The sequence below is a fragment of the Eschrichtius robustus genome, chromosome 2, assembly GCF_028021215.1.
Source record: "Eschrichtius robustus isolate mEscRob2 chromosome 2, mEscRob2.pri, whole genome shotgun sequence".
NCBI lineage: Eukaryota > Metazoa > Chordata > Mammalia > Artiodactyla > Eschrichtiidae > Eschrichtius > Eschrichtius robustus.
In genome coordinates, this window is record NC_090825.1 from 166,334,715 (window position 1) to 166,358,494 (window position 23,780).

General features: G+C 54.7%; 1 protein-coding gene across 3 annotated transcripts; it reads right to left on the reverse strand.

Annotated features, from left to right (window-relative positions):
• Positions 1-14,582: 14,582 nt before the first annotated feature.
• Positions 14,583-19,568, reverse strand: TMEM59L (transmembrane protein 59 like). Of its 3 annotated transcripts, none has more exons than XM_068536697.1 (8): positions 19,314-19,567; positions 18,242-18,401; positions 18,047-18,156; positions 16,748-16,813; positions 16,074-16,176; positions 15,651-15,768; positions 15,431-15,548; positions 14,583-15,188 (listed from the first exon to the last, which is right to left on the reverse strand). In XM_068536697.1, the coding sequence occupies exons 1-8, from the start codon at positions 19,473-19,475 to the stop codon at positions 15,060-15,062; spliced, it is 966 nt and encodes a 321-aa protein (XP_068392798.1). In that variant the 5' UTR covers positions 19,476-19,567; the 3' UTR covers positions 14,583-15,059. The 3 variants fall into 3 exon arrangements, with proteins under 3 accessions (XP_068392798.1, XP_068392797.1, XP_068392799.1); XM_068536696.1 differs by having other exon boundaries at positions 16,748-16,900; XM_068536698.1 differs by lacking the exon at positions 15,651-15,768 and having other exon boundaries at positions 15,431-15,579; positions 16,748-16,900; positions 19,314-19,568.
• Positions 19,569-23,780: the final 4,212 nt, after the last annotated feature.

A 23,780-nucleotide genomic window follows, 5' to 3' on the forward strand; every position in this document is an offset into this window, starting at 1 on the left:
GGGGGCGGGGTCTGCGGATGGGCGGGGCGGGCAAAGGCAAGTGCCTGTTCAGCTGGAGGCGGGGTGGGGCCTGGGGAGAGGGGCGGAGTCTGGGACGAGGTACGGTCGTGGGTCTGAGGAGGGACGGAAGACTGGTGGGACAGGGACAAGGGGCGGGGGGCATGGTCTACGGAGGGACGGGGCCCGAGTAAGGGGAGGGACCTGTCTGGGAGAGACTGGGCAGAGGAAACCTGTGCGTGTGGGGGCGTGGCCTGGGGGGGCGAGGAGTGAGGCGAGGGTGGGACGCAGCAAGGAGTAGGGGTAGCCCGACGGTTAAGTGCTGCACTTCAGGAGCGGGGTTGTCTCTGGGAAAGGGGAGCGGCGGAGGCGAGCCGAGGTGAGAGGAAGGACATGGAGAAACTGGTCGAAGAAATCTGAGAACACCCCCCTCTCTCCTTCTAGGGTCACTCCCTCCCCAAGACCTCCCTCAGACTCAGGAATTCACCTGGTGCCCAGGCCTCAGACTTCCAACCCATCTTTGGGTCCCAACCCTCCCCCATCTTCCCAGAGCCTCCTCTCTCACATCCAAGAACCTCCACCTTCAGATTCCAATCATCTGCCCTCAGATCCCCATACCTCCTGCTTCACCCTCAGTTCTGGTTCCCATACCCCCAAACCCCTGCCCTCAAGTTATCTCCCCCATCCTCCACTCAAATCCCAACTCCACTCCCCCAAATCCTTGCCCACAGACCCTTCAAACCCACACTTACACCCCCAAAGTCCATTCCACCAGACCCAACTCCCTTGGACCTCCCAGCTCCAGTGCCACAAACACCCCAGTCTTCAGCCAGGGCGCGAAGTCCTGTATCTGTTTCCTTCCTTTTTCTCTTTGTTCTTCCTTCTTGCCTCCCTTTCCTCTCCTCCCTTCTGGACCCCATGGAGCCCAGAGCCAAGAAGGTAAAGTTTCCAGAACCTTTGAGGCCACCCCCCACCCCACCCCCAACCCACTGAACGCCTAGAATCTTCACCCTGGAAGGATCCAAGCTTCCAGGATTTTCTCTCCAGCCTTGAACCCATTTATTCTTTCACCTTCTGAGTTGGAAAACCCTCCCTTGTGCAGACTCAGACAGGGTCCAAGGGTCCAAATGGGGCTCAGAGCCTTCCTGCAGTCAGCGCTGGGGAAGGGGGGTGGACATGGGGCTGGAGGGCCCAGAGGAGGAAGCAAGGGGCCTCCCTGGGTGGGCTCCTTCAGGTAGAACCAGACGCAACTGATCAATCTCCAGCAGAGTGTTGGGTACACAGTAGGTACTCAATCATTTGTGTAAAATGCTCAGGACACTGAAAGTTGATAGATACCAGGTGCTGAAGGGCCCTGCTAACTCCTCCAGCACACAGTAAGCGCTCGATAAATATTGAATGTGTGAGAGCATGAGCAGCTCACGTTCCGGCTAGCTCTGCACACATCCCCTCACCTGCCTGTGGTCTGCCTGCCACTTGAGCCTTTGTTCTGGACGAACCATATGCAGGCATCAAACCCCGCTCAGCAGAGACCTTCAGCTCACACGCCCGACACATACAGCTGTAGTCAATGGCATCCATATGCACCCACACTTCATAAACACCCAGATTTGACCCACATGTCAGACACACAGTCAAAGATAAGCAAGAAGAGGTTCACTGGGCCCCTGGCTGCATGCTTACACGTAGCACACTGCAGACGCATGGTCTGTGGACACACTAGTGACTTCAAGATCACATTGCACAGGACAGCCAGTGCAAAGGCCCTGAGGTAGCATGCCTGCAGTGTTGCCTGGTGGGGGAAAGTGAGGGAGAGGGAGAGGGAAGGAGAAGATGAGGTGGGCAGCCACGAGGGGGTGGTCTAGGTCATGGAGGACCTTGTGGACCACTGTGGAGGCATTTTCCCTGTGTGAAATGGGGGGGGAGGCTAGTGAGCAGAGGGAGTATAACCAACACTGACAGTTGGAGGCAATATCTTCACTTAGAGACATTACTTAGGAGGCAAGATTTCCTGGCCAAAAGACGGTGCTCATCCCAGGGTGGTGGCCAGGGAGGAATGGGAGGCAATCCTTGCCAGGATGTACTTTGCAGGTGGAGCCAACAGGTGATACAGCAGATGGGATGTCGGGGGGCAGGCAGAGCGAGGCCAGGGATCCCCGCCAGGGTTCCTGGCCTGAGCCCGATGGGCTGCAATACCTGGAATGCGTCACGGGCAGGTGGGGACAGAGAGGACCCAGGAAGGTTACTGCACACAGTCATCCAATAATGATGACCTATGGTCTGGCAGAGCCCACAGGCAGGGACATGGCAGGCAGCGTCTGCAGGCCTGGCCGCCATCTGGCCCACAGCTGGCACAGCTCTCCCAGAAGCAAGGGCCTCACCACCTGCTCCCCGCTCCAGACCAGCTGTGGGACTCACGGCCCCAGGTCGGAGCTGGGAGGCCTCCTTATAACCCCCAGGTGTTACAGAGGAGGAAATTGAGGCCTGGGGTTAGGAGATGCCTTGCTTTCCTACAGCCTCATGCTGGGGCCTCATCCACCCTGTCTGCCCTTCACCATTGAGTGGCCTCAGAGCAAGCTGCTGACACTCGGGCGCCTCCTTCTGCTTCTCTATAAACTAGAGAGGTCACCATCAAATAAATTCTCACAATCTTTGCTATTACCCTTACTTGTGCATCAACTTCTTATGAGCCTCGAGGCCTTGAGTGGGTTGCTCCAGCTCTACACATCAGTTTTCCCATCTTTAAAATGTCCTTGTGGGACAGAGCAGAAGCCAGGATAAAATAAACAATGTACAGTGCTCAGGGCCACTCAGGTAGTAGATCCTAACTCCATGCCAGCTGTGGGCATTTCCCCTCTCCCACACTCACTCTTCGACCCCCAGCCCTGCTTGATTTTTCTCTCTATCTAACAAACTCTGTATTTTAGGTTTCCTTTTTTTAAAATTGAGATATAATTCCCATGCCGTAAAATTCACCATTGTAAAGTGTACAGTTCAATGGCATTCAGTGCATTCATGATGTCATGCAATCAGCACCTCTATCTAGTTCCAAAACATTTCCATCACCCCAAAAGGAAACCCCATCCCCGTTAGCTGTCACTCTCTGTTCCCACTCCCTCATCCCCTGATGATCACTAATCTGTTTTCTGTCCCTATGGATTTACCTATTCTGAACATTTCATATAAATGGAATGACATGTGTCCTTCTGGGCCTGGCTTGTTTTATTTTATTCAGCATAATGCTTTTGAGGTTCATCCACATTGTAGCATGTGTCAGTGCTTCATTTATTTTTATGACTGGGTAATATGCCATAGTATGGGGATTTCCCTGGCAGTCCAGTGGTTAAGACTCTGCAATTCCATTACAGGGGGTGTGGGTTCGATCTCTGGTCGGAGAACTAAGATCCCACATGCCGTGCAGCGTGGCCAAAAAAAAAAAAAAAATTCCACAGTGTGGATGGACCACATTTCGTTTATTCATTCATCCATTGATGGACATTTGGGTTGTTCCTCTTTTGGTGATTGTGACTAGTGTTTCTGTGAACATGCATATACAAGCATCTGTCAGAGTCCCTGTGTTCACTTTTGGGGGGGGCACGTACCTAGGAGTGGAATTGCTGGATCACAGGTTAGCTCTATAAGGAATTTTTTGAGGAATTGTCTTGCATTTTCTTTTCTTTTCTTTTTTTCTTTTTTTGGCCTCATGGCGTGCGTGGCTTGCAGGATCTTAGTTCCCCAATCAGGGATTGAACCCCGGGCCCTCGGCAGTGAAAGCGCAGAGTCCTAACCACTGGGCCACCAGGGAATTCCCTGCATTTTCTTTTCTTCCTTATCCTTTGTCATCTCCTCAAGGGATGGGAACTCTGTTTTCTTCCTGGCCACTCCACAGAGCCCTGGGCAGCACCCAGAATGTTAAGTAAATACACGATGCATGAACAAATCAATGTGACTCTTGGCTGAACAATAACTCTTAGGTTCTCTGGGATCTCAATTTCCATATCTGTGAAATGCGAATGGACTCAATCCTTCCCTTGGTAAGAATTAGTCCTGGGCTTCCCTGGTGGCGCAGTGGTTAAGAATCCACCTGCCAACGCAGGGGACAAGGGTTTGAGCCCTCGTCCAGGAAGATCCCACATGCCACAGAGCAGCTAGGCCCATGGGCCACAACTACTGAGCCTGCACTCTAGAGCCCGCAAACCACAACTACTGAGCCCACGCGCCACAACTACTGAAGCCCATATGCCTAGAGCCTGTGTTCCACAATGAGAAGCCACCACCATGAGAAGCCCACGCACTGCAACAAAGAGTAGCCCCTGCTTGCCGCAACTAAAGAAAGACTGTGCACAGCAACGAAGACCCAACGCAGCCAAAAATAAAATAAATTTAAAAAAAAAAAGAAAGAAAAGAATTAGTCCCCCTTCCTCCAAAAAAGCTGTGAGCCTGACACTCAGATGTCCACAGTGTAAGCACCATGGGCTGCTAACTCTCCCCAAGCAAACAATCACCAATTCTGCATTTCTTCCTCCCAGTGCTGCCTCCACAGATGCTCAATGGCCGGAACCTGAACAGCAGAGAAGGTCAAGTGCAGAGATGGGGAGGGGCTCCTGCAGTTACGCAGCAATGGCTTTGGGCTCTGCGCCTTAAAGAGTGGGCCGTCTGGGAGGCTGAGACAGAGCCAGCTCTGGGGAGCCCCACCTCAGTTGGAGCACTGGGGGTAGACGCCATTCCACAGCCAGGCAGGGCCAGGACTGCTGCTTAGAGGTGAGCCAACCCCAGGGGACCTCATGCAGGGTGGGCAAAGGAGGCCCCAGTAACTGATCCCCAGTGAGAGTGGGCTCTGGGCAAGGGGAGGAATCCCAGCTTCCCCCGTTGTTACTATTAATAACATAGTAGCCACTATGGACCAAGTGTTGTGACATGTCCTCCCAGAAGCTTCTTCCTATGAGCCAGGGGTCCTGGTAACTCCCCAGGACCAAAGTCACATGTGAGTGTCCGGCAGAGCCCAGCCTCACGCCAGATCCAAATCTCACCTCATTTCAAATCTACTCTCTTCACAGCTGACTCATCCCCTCTCAGCCTCAGTTTTCTCATCTTTAAAATTGGCGTACACCCAAGGGAAGTGAAATCGGGTGTTTAAACAAATACACATGCACACATGTTCACAGCAGCATTAGTCACGACCGCCAAAAGGAGGAAACAGCCCAAGTGTCCATCAAGTGACGAATGGATAAGCAAAATGTGGTCCATTCATACAATGGACTATTACTCAGCCATGAGAAGGAATGAAGCTCTGACACATGCTATAACGTGGAAGAACCTAGAAAATATGCCGAGTGAAAGAAGCCAGACACAAAAGGTCACCTTTTGTATGATTCCATTTATATGAAATGTCCAAAACAGGCAAATCCATAGAGACAGAAAGCAGATTAGTGGTTGCCAGGGGCTGGGGGAGGGGGGTGAGGAGTGGCTGCTAATGGGAACAGGGCTTCCTTTTGGGAAAAACAGAAATGTTCTGAACTAAACAGAGGTGATGGTTGCACAATATCGTGAATGTATTAAATGTCACTGAATTTTTCACTTTAAAATGGTTAATTTTAGGGAGTTCCCTGGTAGTCTAGTGGTTAGGATCTGGTGCTTCACTGCCAAGGGCCTGGGTTCAATCCCTGGTCGGGGAACTGATATCCCTCAAGCTGCGCAGCAAGGCAAAAAAAAAAAAAAAAAAAAGGTTAATTTTACATTATATGAATCTCACTTCAGTGGAAAAAAAAAAGGGGAGGGGCATAGAGACCACTTCCTTCCAGGATTGTGAGCAGGGCTCAGTGACAAATAAACACAGTTGCCCTTGATCCTCTTCTCTCTCGCTGTCACCCCAACCGGCCTCATTGCAGCGCCCCCTTGAAGTCAGATCTGCACCGGGTCCACCTTCTCTAACTTTACCTGCCGTCTAGAACGTTTCCTGTCTGGGTCGCCCTCCCGGCCCACCACCATAGCTATACCTCCTAAGATCGTACTGGGTACTCGGTGACCTCCAGACTTTGACCCTCGTCCTCACAACAACCTTGCAAGGTGGGGAAAGTGAGACTCAGAGAGTGGAAGCGTCCTGCCAAGGCTCAGGAGCTGGAAATGGAACCCCCAATCTCCGACCCCGAGGCTATGCCCTCTCCAGCACCCCATGCTCATTCAATGAGCACATATTGACAGCCTCCTATGCCCCAGACCCTGTGATGGGCACGGAGTACATGCTCCAGACAAGGCTGAGACAGCCCTACCCCCAGGAGAACAGTCTCTCTGAAAAGAAATTGAACAAACGCCCTCACTGTACTGGGTTGAATGGTGTCCCCCCAAAGACATGTCCACCTGGAACCTCGAAATATGACCTTTTTTGGAATAAGAGTCTTTGCAGATATAATTAAGGTAAGAATCTCGAGATGAGATTATCCTGGATTGGGTGAGGGAGTTAAATCCAATGACTGGTGACCCTAGAAGAAGAGGTAAATCCAAACAGAGAGAAGGCCATGTGAAGATAGAGGCAGAGATTGGAGTGATGTGGCCACAAGCCAAGGAATGCCTGGAGCCACCAGAAGTTGGACAAGGCAGGGAAGGATCCTCCTCTAGAGCCTCCAGAGGGAGCACAACTGCCAACACTTTGATTTCAGACTTCTGGCATGGCAGAAGGGCTGGTCAGTGTGGTCCCGTGCACCCTCCCATGTTCTTCAAACCCACCACAGGTCTCTTCCTCCAGGAAGCCTTCCTGGCTGCTCAGCAGAGATCCCATTTCCCCTCTGCCTAGTCTGGCTGCCTAGCCTGTGTCCAGATTAGGGCCTTGCCAGGCTTCCAGCCTCTTGAATCCAGCATTGACTGGCAGCAAATCTGTCGGTGAATGAATGAATGAATGAATAATATTTTCTTGTGCTGGCTCTGCTCTGGCTTTCCTTAGTTTCTTCCAGCCTTGAAGCTCTCTTGGGCCTCCCAGTGTCCCCATTATCACCCCAGAACCCAGCCCCCACTGGCTTCTCCTACCGGGGGAGAGGGTCCCCACTTCGAGCTCCCTGTGTGTGACTTCTTCTAGGGAAGAGCAGAAAAACCCAACATTGAAGACAGATGGAGCCGAGTTTGCACCTTCTCTGAAATTTTTTTTTAAGTTACCATTTACAGAGTGTTTTCAATGCCCAGAACTGTGCATTCTCGTGTATTCTCACCACACCTCTGAACAGTTAGTAGTTAGTGTCCCCATTTTAGAGATGGAGAAGCAATGGCTCTTACGCTCAGCTAGTGGGAATGTCAATTGGTACAACCACTTGGGACAGCCGTTTGGCAATATTTGCTAAAAGGGAGTATTTGTACACTCTGTGGCCTAGCAATTCCATCCGTGGGCATTTTACGAGTGTCCTGGGGCTGCCACAACAAATGACCACAAATGGATGGTTTAAAACAGAAATTTACTCTCTCACAGTTCAAGAGGCCAGAAGTCCGAAATCAAGAAGTTGGGAGGGTTGGTTCCTTCTGAGGGCTCCGAGGGAGAATCATGCCTCTCTCCCAGCTTCTGATGTTGTCTGCCATTTTTGGCGTCCCTTGACTTGCAGCTATATCACTCAAATCTCTGCCTCTGTCTTCACGTGGCCTTCTTCTTGTGTCTCTCTGCGTATTCATTTCTGTCACTTACCAAGACACTCTCATTGGATTTGGGGCCCACCCTAATCCAGTTTGATCTGGATTCTTAGCTAAATTCCATCTGCAAAGACCCTATTTCCAAACAAGGTCACATTCTGAGGTTCCATGTAGATATGAATTGGGGGGGATTTGGGGCACCACTCAACCCACTACAGGTATCCATCCAACAGAAAGGAGGACAGGGATTCACCAAAATATGTAAACATAAATGGTCATAGCAGCCCCAAACTGGAAACAGCCCAAAGGTTCATCAACAGGTTGATGGATAAACAGACAACGACATGTTCAGTGGTGGAATACTATGCAACAAGGAAAAAGAATGACCCACTGCTACATGTATCCCACAAGGGATCTCACCAACACTAAGCAAAAGAAACAAAAAGGACACATGTTGTGATTCCATTTATGTGAAATTCACAAACAGGTCTCACTAATCTGGGGTGACAGAGGTTGGGCCAGGGGGCCACCTGGTGGGGATCATCAGGGAGGCAAATCAGTGACCACAAAGGGACACGGGGCCTTGGGGTGATGGAAATGTCCTATATCTTGATTATGGGGCAACAGGGGGGATTACATTTGTCAAAACTCATTGAGCACTTAACATGCTATATTATTAAATGTAAAGTTTGCCTCATTAAAGCTGATTTAATAAACAAAAATAGGGAGTTCCCTGGTGGCCTAGTAGTTAAGATTCTGGGCTTTCACTGCCGTGGCCCAGGTTCAATCCCTGGTAGGGGAACTGAGATCCTGCAAGCTGCATGGCGTGGCAAAAAACAAAAACAAAACAAAACAGAAAAACAGGTTGGGGCTTCCCTGGTGCACAGTGGTTGGGAATCCGCCTGCCAATGCAGGGGACATGGGTTCGAGCCCTGGTCCGGGAAGATCCCACATGCCGCGGAGCAGCTAAGCCCGTGTGCCACAACTACTGAGCCTGCGCTCTAGAGCCTGCATGCCACAACTACTGAAGCCCGTGCATCTAGAGCCCGTGCTCCGCAACAAGAGAAGCCACCGCAATGAGAAGTCAGTGTACCACAACGAAGACTAGCCCCGACTCGCCGCAACTAGAGAAAGCCCGCGCGCAGCAACGAAGACCCAATGCAGCCAAAAATTAATTAATTAATTAATTAATTTTTTAAAAAAACAGATCGGATGGAGCAAAGGGGACAGAGGTCAGATGTGGGGCTGCCTCTGGGAAGTGACTGGAAGGGGGCACAAGGGAGCCCCTGGCGGCTGGCGGGTACTCTGTATTTGGGTCACAGGAGTGTTACCATTCATTGGGCTGCACAGTAAAAATGGGTGCACCTTGCTGTTTGTAAGTTACATTGGATTGAAAAGAAAAAACCTGGGGCTCAGAGAGGTAAGTAACTCACCCAAGGTTCCAGCAGGATAGTGTGAGAGCTGCCTACCCTGGACCTCTCATCACCACCTCCTGGTCTCATCACCCCCTCTCTCCATTCAATCAACAAGCACTTATTATGCACCTGCTATGCACCAGGGGCTAGGGATTTAACTGTAAGCACACCAGACCCGATCCCTGCCCTTCATGTTCCAGAATATTCTGGAATATATATTCTAATGGGAAGGACAAACCTGAGACATACAAACCAATCAATGGCCAAGACCTTTCCAGATGTGATCATTGCCATGAAGGCAATGGGCTGAGAGTGACCGAGAGGGGAACGACTGCTTTAACCAGGAGGCTGGGGAGAGCCTCTTTGAGAAGGTGATGTCCCAGCTTTAATAAAGCAGGAGACAGAATGTTCTAGGGTGTTCTGGGACATTCCAGAACATTGTGGAAGGGCCCAGAATGTTCCAGAATATTCCAGGTGGAGGTAATGTGTATGGATCAAGCCGGGTGCCTGAAAGAGCCTGAGGGACAGAGATGAGACCACATTGGCTGGGTTGACATAGGCAAGGCTTGGAGCTGGGAGGGAGAGTGTTGACAAAGATGTATTGAGAGCAGTGTGTGGGACACAGCTGTGACCGAGACTGCTCCAGTGTCGCATCTGGCAGAGGGAACATTTATTAAACCAATCATCACACAAGCAAAGAAGCAATAACTTAATTGTCAACATGATAGAGACTTGAGCTGGGGCGTAGTGATTTAGGGGGCCTGGGCTGAGCCATGAGATCAAGGAGGGACATTCGGGCTGAAAAGTTGGCTAGGAAGAGAACAAAGCCTTCCAGCCAGAGGGAACAGACTGTGTGGGGACCGTGAGGAGGGAGCGTACCAGGAGCCACTTGGAACCTGGTGGGACTGGGTGTGAGGGGGGTGGTGGACAGCATCACGTGACACAGGACCCCTGGAGACTTCAGTTTCCCTGTTGGGTTCACACCTGGCCCCAAGCAGGGACTTAAGCAATCCTCAGCTGGGATCTGGCCTGCACCTGCCCCCCTCACAGAAGAGAAAGACACGAGTCCCCATTCTTCCCTCCAAGATCTTACAGAGTGTCTCCAGGGACGCCTCCCTCCCTCCCTTCCCACCCCTAGGCCCAGAACTCAGGCCTGTCGCCAGGGAACCAGGACTGCAGGTTGCCGTGGCAACTCTCACTACCCAGATACATGGGCGCTCCTGCTTGTTGCCATGACACCAGTCACCCACCCACCTTCCACCAGGCCTGCACTGGGGTATGAGAGGAAGGCGGAGGGAGGGGCAGAGAGGGTGGCATCCCAGATGCCTTGTGGAGCTGGGGAGGAGGGCTGAGGACAGACGAGGAAACTGAGGCTCAGAGAGCTGCAGCAAGTCAGGACTTATCCGTGAGTAAGCTCTGTGGGGCCCTGCCCCTGGGAGGAGCCTCTGATGGAGGTGAAGGGCTCCCTCTCTCCTAAGACTCCTGAAGAGTCTTCACTGGGCACTTGGGGCCCCTTCTCCAGTGAAGCCCTCAGAACGGCAGGTTATGTGAGTAGGTATTACTTTCCTCTGAATGTACACACGCACCTTCAACACGCATACCCATGCACCTGGAACACCCTCCCTTCTCCCCGGATTCTACCCATCCTTCAAAGCCCAGTTCAGCTGCCACCTCTTTCAGGCAGCCACCAGCTTGGAAGGGAATCCTCTCTCACCTCCACACATCCACAGGGCTCACAGTTTCTACCCGCACCATATGGCATTACGCATTCCACAACTATGAGGGATCCGATCTGGGCCCAACCCTGGGCTGTTCACTGGGGTTTCAAGAACTAATGCACTAGGGACTTCCCTAGTGGCGCAGTGATTAAGAATCCGCCTACCAATGCAGGGGACGCAGGTTCGAGCCCTGGTCCGGGAATATCCCACGTGCCGCAGAGCAGCTAGGCCCGTGCGCCACAACTGCTGAGCCTGCACTCTGGAGCCCGCGAGCCACAACTACTGAGGTCGCATGCCACGCTACTGAAGCCCACGCGCCTAGAGCCCGTGGTCCGCATCAAGAGAAGCCACCGCAATGAGAAGCCCACGGCACCGCAACCAAGAGTAGCCCCTGCTCACTGCAACTAGAGAAAGCCCGTGCGCAGCAACGAAGACCCAACGCAGCCAAAAATTAATTAATTAATTAATTAATTTTTAAAAAATAATTAATGCACTAGGGAATTCCCCAGCAGTCCTGTGGTTAGGACTTAGTGCTCTCACTGCCAGGGGCCCTGGTTCAATCCCTGGTCCGGGACCTAAGATCCTGTAAGCCATGCAGCAAGGCCAAAAAAAAAAAAAAAGATTTAATGCACTAGACACACAGCAGCATACAAACAAAAGTCTCTGCCCTTGCAGCTCAGTCTTGAGAGAGGGAAGGGAGGACAAAGAGACAAGAATCAGTCACAACTTTTCAGTTCCAAGGAGCCCAACACAAACTGGCTTAAGCCAAAAAATCAAGGATAAGATGGCTTCAGGCACAGCTTGATCCAGGACTTCCAGCAAAGGCATGAAGATACCGTCTCTTTCCATCCCTCTAGCTTCAGACTGACATTCTCCCAGCTCAACAACCCCACTTAACAGGGCATGTCTCTCTCCCAATAAATCCCACCAATAGCAGAGGAAGCTTGGGTCATGCTGCTCAACTTCCCCTGAACCACATAGGTTTGATCAAACCAAACCAGAGTTCTGTTAGAAAGGAAGATGAGGGTGACAGGTGACAGGTAGATTCCTACCAAGTCTATGATGGTGTTCTGAGCAGAAGGAGCAGCTACAGCAAAGGTCTGGAGGCTGGAACATTGATGTCCCTTATGTCTTCAGACTAAAAGTTTGGAGGAACATAAGAGGTGGTGGCTGCCAGCTTGGTGAGGATGAAAAGCCCTTAAAAGGTAAGCAGAGGAGGTACTTCCCTGGTGGTCCAGTGGGTAAGACTCTCACGTGCATGCCACAACTAAGAGTTCACATGCCACAACAAAAACAAAAAAATCCCGCATGCCACAAGTTAAAAAAAAAAAAAAGAAAAGGTAAGCAGAGGAAAGTTAGGTGGTGTCCGAGGGCAACAGGGAGCTTGTAGGAGAGGGACAAGGTCAGACTCCGTGTAGAGAATGGACTTGACTGGGTGAGGGTGCTTCTGGGGTCTGAGAGGGAAACAGGGAGACACCCAAGCAAAAATAATTACTGGTCACCTGCTCCATGCCAGGTCACATGTGAGACCCTAGGGAGCTGCCTTCATGGAGCTCATAAAATTATGTTAAAGGAGGCTGACATTGAAGCAAATAATTATTAATCGACTGTAAATGTGGTAAGCACAGGGAAGACGCCCAGTCTGGGGTGGTGGGGATGTCTTTGGTTGAGGAGGAACCCTTTTTGTTGAGAATTTTGGTAGAACAGGGCTTCGAGGGTGTTCCTGGCAGAGGGAGACGCGAGTGTAAAGGCCCTGGGGCTGGAAGGAACAAGATAGGTTCGAAGGATCCAGAAAAAACCCATGTCAGCAAGGGACAAAGCCTCTGTAGAAGCGGTTGGAGATGCTAATTGGGCCAAGTCATTGGGGTCCTTGTTGGTTCATGTGGATATTTGGGCTCCTCATGGCAGCACTAGACCCCAGAATGGGGTGATGTCTAGGATCAGATTTGCTTTATACCAACAGCTCCCCAGCTGCTGCCTGAAGCTGGAGGGTGGCTGGAGGGGAAGCAGGGAGCTCTGAGAGGAGATGGGCACATTTGTTGGGCAGCTTGGACCTCGGCTGTTGCCATGGAGATATAGAGAAGCATGTGGGCTGGAGGCTGAGGGGACAGGCCCTGCTGATGGGATAAGGTGGAGGGAGGACAAAGAAAAATCAAGACGCCACCCAGCTGTCTAGAGCCATTGAAATGGGGAGGCCAGAGGCAGGGCAGGTCTGCAGGGGAAAGGACGGCCAAGGTTCCCTTTGAGCTGGACTGAGGAATTAGGGTAATCATTTAAATAGATAATGGTGATAATTGCACAACATTGCAGAGGTACCTAATGCCACTGAATTGTACTCTTAAAAACTGGCTAAAATGGCAAATTTTATGTGATGCATATTTTTTTACCACCATGAAAAAATAGAGGAAAAACCTTAAATGTACATCAACTCAAACTAAAGAACCAGGAAACACAGTCCTTGAGTCGCACTAGCCAGGGCTCTGCAACACCATGTGGCTGGGGGTGGCGCAGACAGAACATTTCCGTCATCACAGAATGTTCTACTGGGCAGCGCTGGCCTGCCATCACTTCTCACCTCTGCCCAGGTCTTAGTTCCTGGTGACGTTCCCAGGGCTGCTCTGAAACCCCACACTGGGCCCAGAAATGTACTCAGGGGCCTAAATTGCCTTTATGTTGAATCCTGATGCTAATGATATCAGGCAGGGTCCTGGCAGCAAGCAGGAGCCAGTCAGAATGGATGATTCAGGAGAGCAGTAATAAAGGGGATATTTACAAAGGTGCAGCAGGGTTGGGTAACTGACATGGGGTAGTACAGCACACAGGATGGGCAACAGTGGGGAGCTGTTAACACGCCCAGGCTGAAGGCTCACTTGGTGGAGTTGTGGCATTGGGTTGGAGGATGCAGGGAGGGAAACAGGGAGAGAAACCCCCGACTTCTCACTCCTCCTTCCCTCCACCTCCTGCTGGTGGCCCCCCCGGCTGATTCTAGCAGAGGCTGAGGGCCCAAGTGAATCAACCTCCCGGGACACAGGGCGGGGTGAAGGGTGGCGGGGCAGATAATCAGCCCCACTCAGCTCTCTCTAACTCACCTTCCCCCAACCACTCACCCATCACCCACAGGACTCCATCAGACCTTGGAAACTTCTGCCACATTGACCACCATGTCCCTCATCCCAAACTCTTCCCAGGAGATGCGGCCCCCACCAGCCAAGAATCTCTGGTTGCCAGCAACAGAAACAACTCTAGCCTACTTAACCAAAAGATATATTGGGAGGATCTTGGGGAGTCTGCAGAATGGACAGGAAGGATGGAGTGTCATGGCTGTGGCCTCATCAGGGTGGGCTGTTCCTGTCCTACAAGACTCCTCTTGAATGCCAAGTGCAGGAAAGAACACCAAGTCTGGACCTCTTGGGTAAGGAAGGGGAGAGAACCTGTGGACAGGACCCTGAGACTGCCCCAACGGGGCAGAGCTCCATCCCCAAAAGAAAGGCGGATGGAAGCCAGGTGGTGACAAAACTAACAAATGTCCTCTTCAAGATGTGACCTGTCCATTTCACAGGAGCCACGTGGAGGCCCAGGAAGGGGCACTGACCCACCTGGGCCAGGCAGGTGGCACAAGCCGCTTATCCAGAGTCACCCCTAGTTAGGAATGTGATGTGCGCTGGGTAGCAGAGGGGCTGTCCTTCCAGGTGTCAGCTGGTTCTCACCACTCAAGCCACGGGGAGTTCCCGAAGTTCCCCTCCCCCATCTCAGAAAGGGCCTGGTGGGCAGGGGTCATGGCCACGCTCAGACCACTCCCCAGGAGGCAGGTGGAAAGACCAACAGAAGCAGGCTCAGTCCAAGATGGGTTTTATATACATGGTTTATTCCTCCCTACCCCCATGCTGCAACTCCCAGCATGGAGCTACCCACCACCTCCTCTCTTGGGGGGGCCTCCTCTCACGAGGCTACATCGCCAGTGGTGGGGTGGGGAGAAAGGGGGAAGCCCTAGAACAAAGCGGCTCCTGTGTGGCCTCAGCCCCCCAGAGAGGGGAGAAATGAGGAAGGCAGCACAGAACTGGGGTTGAAATACTCAAGAAGCTACACGATAGAAGACAAAAGTAACACGCTCTGGGGAAGGGGGGTGTGGAGGAACCAAGGTCAGATCCCGCCCCCCAGCAGGGGCATGGCAACCCCAGGATGGGGGGTGGGGAGGGGCAGGACTGGGGAGAGAAGAAGAATCTCGGGAGAGGAGGAGCCCAAGGGCCGTCCCACCCTGACCCGGACCTCTAGGCAACGGGCAAGTGAGACCCAAGGAGCTCCTGAACTTGGCAATGGAGGCCTACAGCTTGGTCAGGTCCAGCTTCAGCTTGTAGGGCGGGGGGTTGTCTGCAAAGGCGTGCGACGGGGGAGGGTACAGGGGCCAGTCTGGCTCTACCATAAAGCCCTTGTGTTGCTCCAGAGACAGGGGCTGCAGGGGGAGGAAGAGGGAGCGAGGGCTATGAGTCCCCAACCTGGCAAGTCCTTCCCACCCCTGATCTGAAGTCGCCCCTACTAAGGGTGGGAGTTGTTTCCCCCATTTCATAAGGGAGTGAAGAAACTTGCCTAATGTCACGCAGCAAGTCAGGGGTCCCTGCCTCCATGGGAGAGGGGGCAGCCCTATCCAGACGAGGGAGCAGTTCTCCTCCCACCCTGCCTGCGGGCCCCGCCCACCTGGAACTTGAGGTGCTGGCCGGGTGCGGTCACCAGGGTGGAACAGCTCAGCCACAGCATCACCAGCACAGAAAGAAAGAGGCAGCAGGCCAGGATCCAGCGAGGAAGCCCGGAGCGCCTGCTCCACACGGCAGGCACGCTCAGTGGCCCTAGTTGGGCCAGATAGTCACTCCCCTCTGGCCCCACCCCCCTCCACCATCCCCAGGGTTCTGCCACCCACCGGGACATGCAACTGAGGAAGTCGTTGTCCTGCAGCTCATCGGACTCCACCTTGGCCTTACTGCTGGTCTTGACTCGAATCTTGGCCTTCCTTACCTTGTCCAAGGGGCCTACAGGGTCTGAGAGAATAGGTCACCTCTCAGCAGCCTCCAGGCCTTCGCCAAGAGGCGACAGCAGCCATGGAGAACAGAAAGGAGGCCAGGACCTGGGGCAACGGGGCATTGGGTCCTGGAATAAATCAGAACCCTGAAAGATGGACCACGGACCCCTGGGAGATGAACCATGGAACCCTGGGAGATGGACCAAGAAACCCCAGGAGTTGAGAGATGGAAATCCCAATCCTCAAGGGTTCATTTGTCAGGAGAACCCCCTGTGGCAGTGGAGCCACCTGTGGAAGGAACACTGGTCTAGGCTTGGACCTTACCAACATGCACCTCCAAGGCCTCAGGGTGGGATCCCCGCCAGGTCACTTCCACTCGCTGCAGACGGGCCCCCTCGTGCCCCAGGCTCTCTACCACAGGCTGGGTCTGGGCCAGGAACAATACAGCACAGAGAAGCCTTTTAGAAAGGCACCATCTTGGCCCTAGGAGGCACCTCTCTGTGCCCCCTGTAGGTTACATTGTCCCAAGCCCAGCTGGCACCTAGTTCTACTGGGGACAGAGAGGACACCCTCTATGGAGCTGTGGGCTGTGATACCAGGGATGTTGTTCCCTGCTAATGTGGGGCCCTGATTTGTCTTGCTCCTAAAGTAGGGATGTGATCCAGGGCATACCAATAGAATCACAGGGATTGGCTGAGAGGTTATCACATGACTCAACCAGGGCCAATCAGCTTAGTTAAAACCTCAGAGAGGTTGTCATCTAGAGCCTCAGGCAGCCACCCTGCTGTGAGGAGGGATGTGCTTGCCTGAGAATGAAGCCACCAAAAAGGACAGCAGAGTCCAGCGGTGGAGTGAGACACTGAACCCCTGGATCCAGCTGTGCCTGAAGCTTGGTTCCTGTGGACTTTGCATCCCATGAGCCAAGAACCAACTCATCCCACCTTCTTACCCTGACCACCCAACCACTACTCTAGTGCGGCCCCTGCCAGAGCCCTCACCTGGAATACCACCACCTTCCCATTGTCAGTCTGCAAGTAGTATGTCCAGGTGGAGGAGACGAAGCCCTGCGCCGAGTTGACAAGGTCATTGCAGAGGGTGGAAAACAAGTCCAGGAGCGAGAGGGCCCCACTTGGAGCTTCCAGGACTTTTCTCTGCCAAGGGGAGGCCCAAGGCACAGAAATGTCACCAATGTAGGGCATTAACCAATGGGAGGGGAGCTGGGAGAATTCATTGTGATCAAAATTCACTAAGTGGTTTGAGGCAACAGGGCTTCATACAATGAACACAGACCTCAGCACTGCATTTGGCGGACTGTGTGCCCTTGGGAAAGTGGATTGCCCTCTCCGAGCCCTGAAATGGGGATGATTCTCTTCCCTTGTGGGGTTGCTATGAGATTTCAACCAGACAATGGTACAAGTGCCTAATATGTAGTAGCTGCTATTATTAAAAATGTCACCATCATTGTTCTTATTTTGACAGCATCAGGAGAGAACTCAGAATAGGAAGAAATGATAGTGCACTGTGCTTTTATGAACAGTGAAAGCCTGGAAAGGGTGGAGGAACACGAGTGAAGAGAGAACGGGCTTTCTGGGGAATCCCAGCCCATGGGTTTCTGGCTGTGATGAAGGATTTCCTGTGCCTCAGTTTCCCCTGATGCAGCATTTTCTAGACTCTCTCACAGACTATGATAGGTGAGCAGTTACTATTTCTCCCTGGAGTGGGGAGAGGGGTACTACATGTGTGCTTGGGAGGCTGCTCCTCCCTGCACCTCCGTTCTGAGCCACCCCAGATGAGAGTGGCCACTTGTTCATCACAAGGAGAGTGCTTAGACCAGTAGCTGGTATGTAGGTGCTCAGTAGTCAGCTCTTGTGGCACTGAAGATGAGGGAGGTGAGGGGTGGTCACAAGCCCTAGTGGCACTGGCTTTAAATCCCACCTCTGCACAGCCCTGTGTGACCTTGGCCAGTTGCTCTGTGGGCATGAAATCAGGATGACACTGTCTCAGGTGCCTCCGGGTGGCCCAAGGAATTTAGGACAGGCTGAGGTCAGGCCTGGACCAGGACAAATGCTTGCTAAATAATGTAAATGGTGGCTGTTTTGGCGGCAGCGGGGGCGGGGAGGGGGAGTACTTCCCATGTCACAGAGATGACAAGTGAGTCTTGAGATGTGACATGGCTTAATCAAGGACACCCAGTAGGCCCCGAATGGAATGGAGAGCCTCAGAGACGCTGGATATGAGTGCAGATTTGGGGGGTAGAGGGGGGGGGCGCGTGGGGCCACAGGTGGGAGGTCGCCCACCTTCTGCTCCAGCTCAGGCTCGGGCTCGGGCTCCGGCTCTGGATTCTGGCTCCAGCAGCCCTCGCTGCAGGCCTGCTGCTCCATCTCCTTCACATAGGCCTCCACACAGGCTGCAAGAGGCAGGAGAGGGTGACTGGGGGGACAGCCCTTCCCAGGCCACCTCTCCCCACCCTGGCCCACCCATCCAGCCCTTACCTGCTTCACACTCAGCCTGTGTGGCATTGGGCTTGGAACTCCTGGCCACGAATCGGCAGATGGAGAAGAGGCGGCAGCCTCGCTCGCAAGCACTTATCAGGACAGCCCTATTATACGCATTCGCTTTCCGGGACTCAGTGGGGTCCTCCTCCAGCTCCTCCTGGAAGCGAAGACGTGGGGCTCAGGCCAGGGGAGGGGCAGGAGGAGGGCAGCGCTGGAAGCCCTCATGTGAGGAGGTAGAAGATTTGATCCCCCCCCCAGATCTTCTAAGGGGATTGGGATGAGGTTGGGGAGGAGGCTAAGCATATTCGCAGGGGCTCTTGGCTCTGAGGAGGAGAGAGGGAGAGGGGGCTTGAGAAAGAGAATAAACAATGGAGGTTGCTGGGTTTGGGTAATGGCTGGAAAACTGGGGAAGATGGAGGGAAATGGTCCCCCCCAAGGCTCCAGGGAGGAGGGATTCTCAGGCCTGAAGAAGGAGGGGGGGCTCAGAGGTTTTGTCACCCTTCAGGCCTGGGAAAATTGGGATCCGACTGTGGGGGGGCATGAGGATAGGAGTGGGGGCTGGTAGCTCGGAGGGGGAGGGAGGAGGATGTGGAAGCTGCTAGGGTAGAGGGGGAGGAGAAGGGGACTGTCAGGCCTGAGGAAAGTGGGGGTTGGGCGCCCCAGGGGTCCTTGTGCAGCAGTGTGGAGCCAGAACCCTCTAGGTAGCGTCAGGAGCCCCAGCCTCCTCCCTGCCTCAGGCTTGGAGAGACTCCCGCAACACCGAATTCATCGGAAGGACACGCATCCCTAAACCCTCCCCCATCAGAGGGACCCCACGGCCCCACCCCTGCGGAAGGGACATCCCCATCCTCACCGGAGGGACCCCCGACCCCTGCGCTCACCACCATCGAAGGAACGCCAGCCCTTCCCCCACCAGAGGGACCCACCCCCATTGGAGAACCCCCTTCCCTGACCCCTTCCCCCTCCGAGGAACCCTTGCCTCCCGCTCCGAATGGGGGGAATCGCATCCTCAACCCATCCCCCATTGGAGAGATCTCTGGTCCTCCCGCTGGCGCCGCATGCGCTTCACCTGAGCGGGCTGCGGATTAGGGTAGCGGTCTCGGCACCGCAGCTGGCAGCTCTGCGTGTCCCCGAGCTGCAGGGCGAAGGGGTCGCGGGCAGGCGGTGCGGGGGTGGCGGGCGGAGGCTGCAGCAGCAGCAACAGGAGCGGCATTAGGGCGACCGAAGCCATGGCCAGGCCGGGCGCAAGGAGCGCGGGGGACGCCGGCTCCTGGCAGGCGCGGAGGATGCGGCGGCGGCGGCGGGGACCGGGTAGCTGACGTCACCCGAGCGAGGCAGCCTGGGAAGGGGGGGTGGGGGATGCGGAGAACGGGCGGGGGAGCGGCGCTGCGGCACTGTCAGTGTGCGGGCAGGGCGAGGCAGGTGGATCGTGGCCCCTGCCGTCTGTCCCATCTCGGGGGTCCATGACACCTCCCTAGTATCCACGCACGAGGGATCTCAGCCATCGCTAGGGGCCAAAAGGAAACAAATAGGGTGGTAGGATGGGGGAGAGATCTATTCGCCAGGGAATCAAGGAAGGCCTGCCGGATAGGCAACGTTGGAGCTGGCCACGCGAGGAGGCCGAAGGAACAGCGAGGGCCCTGAGGAGGGGATGAGCTTGCTGGAAAAGGAAGTAGGAGGGCGGTGGTCGTGGCTGGAACCCAGCCAGAGAGTGGAGATGGAGGGTCGTGAGTGTCGCAGAGCTGTGTTAGAGAAGGCCTTCTGAAGGTCTGTGTCATCATCTACTTTGGTACCCAAGTCAGAGATCCGGTAACGTGTGCAGTTTGCCTCCTTTAGGAAGCCCTCCCAGACCCTCCAGGGCTCCCCCAGCCTCTCCTCCCTCTGGCCCAGCCCTGATCTACAAACCTGGGGGATCTGGTCCCTGCTCCCCCAGACTAGGGGCCCCGCGGCCTGGGGCTGAGAGGGAGGGGGCACAGATGCTGATAGGGGTGATGGGGTGCTGCTAAAATTTCTAATTCTCGTGGGAAAACTTGGGACAAACAGGAACACTTCTGACTTCCATCGCACTCCAAGGTGACAAGAGTGTAGCCCCATGAATCTTGGGTTAGGAGGTCTCCCTAGCTTCCTCTCCGGCAGGCATGGGAGTGGGGGCTCCCCTCTAAGCCTGAGACCTTGCAAAAATGACACCCTCCCTCTTTCTGGCGTGCCCCGCGCAGGTGTCTGCCGCCTGCGCATCTTCCATCCACCCTCTGCCTCAGCAGACAGGGCGGCAGCCACTCGGGGTCGGCGGGTCAGAGGGCGCCGTAGGTTCCGGCCGAGGAGGAGGGGACTGGGGGGGGGTGTGATGGCTGGCCCCGTCCCCCGGCCGGCCGCAGCGCTTTCATCTCCGCGCCTCGGCCAGCCCCCACATGGCTTAATCAGGCGCGGCTGTGCCTGGCGGACCCTGAACATCTGGATCCCCGCGCGGCCCCTCCCCCGCCCCGCCCCTCCCGGGCTAGGCTGCCGCGACCCTGCGGCTAGGGCCTCCAGCCTGCGGTTTGCGCGAGAGCCAGGGAACCCCGCATCTAACCTACCGCGCGCCAGGCCTGCGCCTTGGGAAACAACCATTGGTTATGACCAATACTGTCCGCCGTTTCACAGGTGGGAAACCTAGTCCCCAGGACCCCTCCGCAGAGCCAGGATTCAAGCCCACACATGTCAATTCCAGAACCCAGCGCGCTGAAGCCTTCCACAATTACTGTTCTTCATTCATTCCAAACAAAACACTTCCCAAGTATTTTCTTGTAACAACCTATAAGGAAGAACTGGCAGCGTTGTCCAATTTACAGCTGAGGAAATTGAGGATCAGGGTGGCAAAGGGGGTCGGCCCAGGTGACAAGCGAGAGAAGCCAAGAGAGGTGGGCAGACCCCTGCCAAGACTAGGAGGTGGGGAGTCAGGGGAATCGGGCTTAAGAGGCGCCTCTTAAACCACAACAGGAAGGAAGGATACCCGCGCCTTTTTAAAAGCGGAAGGGGAAACTGAGGCTGGAGGAGTTGGGACGCTGGCCTAGGTCGCTGGAGAGGAGTGAGAGGATTTGATTGCCTCCCACTCACCCCCTTTTCCGCTGCAAGAGGCCGCCTGGGGCGGGAGCGGAAGGAGGACTTGACCCCGGCCCCCCAGGTGAGCCCCCGCGCCCCTCCTGCCGTTCCCGAGGGAGCAGGTCCAGGTGAGGGGCAGGCGGGCCGGCGGGCGGCCGGGGTCGGGTTTCAGGAAATCCGCCGACATTCCTTCGGGGCTTAAGAGGGAAAGTTGACTCGGCGCCGCCCCTCGCCCCCCCCCACTTCCTACCCCCCGGGGCGGCAGGCGGGGTGGGGGGCGGGGGGGAGGGCGCTGCGGCCGGCCTGGGCGTGAATCAGAGGCCGGCCGGGCGTCCGGGAAGCGGCGGCCGAGGTCAGGGCGGGCATCGGACAAGCGCCCTTTATCCCTTGCCGCCCTCGCCACGACCCCGCTGACCCCCACCCCCAAGCCGGGTACAGCCTGGGGAGCGGGCACGGCTCCCTGGCGCCGGCGGCTTGCAGACAGTGGGTGGGGGGAGGGGAAGGGGCACAACTGTCACCCCCAACATAGCTGGCGCCTCCTGGAACCCAGACGTCCGAGGTTCTCCAGCGTGCGGAGAGGCAGGGAACCCAGGCCTCCGAGGCCCGGTAAACACTGGCCCTGACCTAGACACAGGCAGCTAGCTCTTCACTCCTGAGATCTCACCTCCAATGCCTATGGGGTCTGGATTTTTTAAGCATAGACTGCACAAAGCTTGGGACCCAGGCAACCCAGCTCCCCAGGCTGAACCTCCAGGGTGGAAATGATAAAGCCCCGCCTTCTCCTGCACACATGTCCTGAACCTAGGTTCTGCTGTCCCAAGCCCACGTCCAGGCGAGACCCTCACTGTCCCTGCTTCCTGGGCACACTGGCCTGGAACACAAGGCAGCTAATCCCATACTGAGGGGTCTCAACATGGGAGAGGCAGCTCTGTGCCCTCCTCAATCCCAATGGGACCCTGAAGGGGCTGTTACCACTGCCTCTCCCTGGGGCCCCCTCAGTGCCCTGGAATTATGCAGGGAGCTGGGCTGGAGGGTCTCCCCCAAGGTAATCCTTAGGTGCAAAGACTGAGGAGCCCCTCCCCTATGTGGGGCCCTCCCTCCATCTGCCACATCAGTACATTCCCAGCCACCTTCAAGGACTTGGGTCAATATTTGCCCGAAGTTCCATCAACGCTCGTTCCCCTTCCTGCACAAAGAGGTGGTGGGACTGATGAGGAAGGGGTTAAGCCACCTGGAGAACCAAGGGCAGGGAAGGGTGCACCTGGAGGCCAAATCACTTTCCTTAAAGTCAAAGGTTTGAGGTAAAGGTCACCCAGAGGGCAGAGGGCATGCTCCAAGGAGGGGCTGGGTGAACAATCCATACCCTTCTACAGGTAAGGACCAGAGAGGGGTGGCTACCAGGTTAGCTCACACCACAAGTCCAGGGCCTGGCTGGGACCCCAGACAGCATGATTCACTGGGACTGAATTTTCTTGCTACTCTGAGGGACTGAGAATTCTCCATCCTTTCATTTTGCAAATGTTCACTGAGCTCTTCTCCTGTGGCCCTCACTGGGCCCAGCATGGGGTCCTAATGGCTCTCAGTGTGCTCGCAGTCTAAAGAAAATGTCTCAAGAGAAAGATGACGTTCGAAGAGCTGTGTTACAAAGATAATTTAAAAAGAGGAAGGGGATGGAGGGTGCCTGGGAAGGTTGGGGGACCCCTCTGAGAATACTTGACCTGTGACATGATGGAAGAGAAGGTGCTAACTGGGGGAAGATTTGGGGGAACTGCATCCCTGCAGGGGGAAAAGCAAATGTACAAAGACCCCGTGATAATAAACAAGCCTATGTGTTTGGGAGAAACGGGGCTGCAGCAGCTGGAGTGGAGTGAGGGAGAGGAAGAAGGAGGATGAGAAGAGAGGAGAAAAGGAGGGGGGAGAGGGTGCCAGGGCAAAAAAGACCTGCTTCGCTTCTTTTAAAAGCTCCTTCTGCCTGCTGTACAGACAAGGGCAAGAGGATTTACCCAGGAAGCCTAGGAGGAGGCTGGGCGGCATCCCAGACGGAGATGGTGGGGCCTGGAGCCGGATGGGGTGGAGGAAAGGGGTCCAAATCTCAGAATGGGGATGTGTTTTGGAATCAGCCAACAGGATTTGCTGATGGATTGGACGTAGGGGATGAGCAAAGGAGAGAGTTGTCACGCGCACCTCCAGGTCTCTGGCCCGAGCATCTGGGTGGATGGGGGAGCCTTTGCCCGAGACTGGGGAATGACTGGGGAGGAGCAGAGACTAGGGAGGAAAATAATCAAGATTTTGCTCCAGAAGCCTGAAGTCCTCCAGGAGGAGGTCAAACGTTGCAGGACAGAGGTTGTGGGGGAGGGGGTGGCATAAATCCTGGAAACACAGTTCCATCCAAGAACTGCCACCTCCACTTAACTCTCTGGACCACCTGGCAGGTGGGACTATGGCCCCATTTTTCAGA

Bases quoted from the DNA above. Each gene is read 5' to 3' on its own strand.
- TMEM59L (XM_068536696.1), bottom strand. From the start codon at position 19,475: ATGGCTTCGGTCGCCCTAATGCCGCTCCTGTTGCTGCTGCTGCAGCCT. The intron at 18,157-18,241 runs GTAAGGGCTGGA...TGCCTCTTGCAG, and splicing joins ACAGGCTGAGTGTGAAGCAG to CCTGTGTGGAGGCCTATGTG. The intron at 15,769-16,073 runs GTAAGGTCCAAG...CTATTCTCTCAG, and splicing joins GGCCTTGGAGGTGCATGTTG to ACCCTGTAGGCCCCTTGGAC.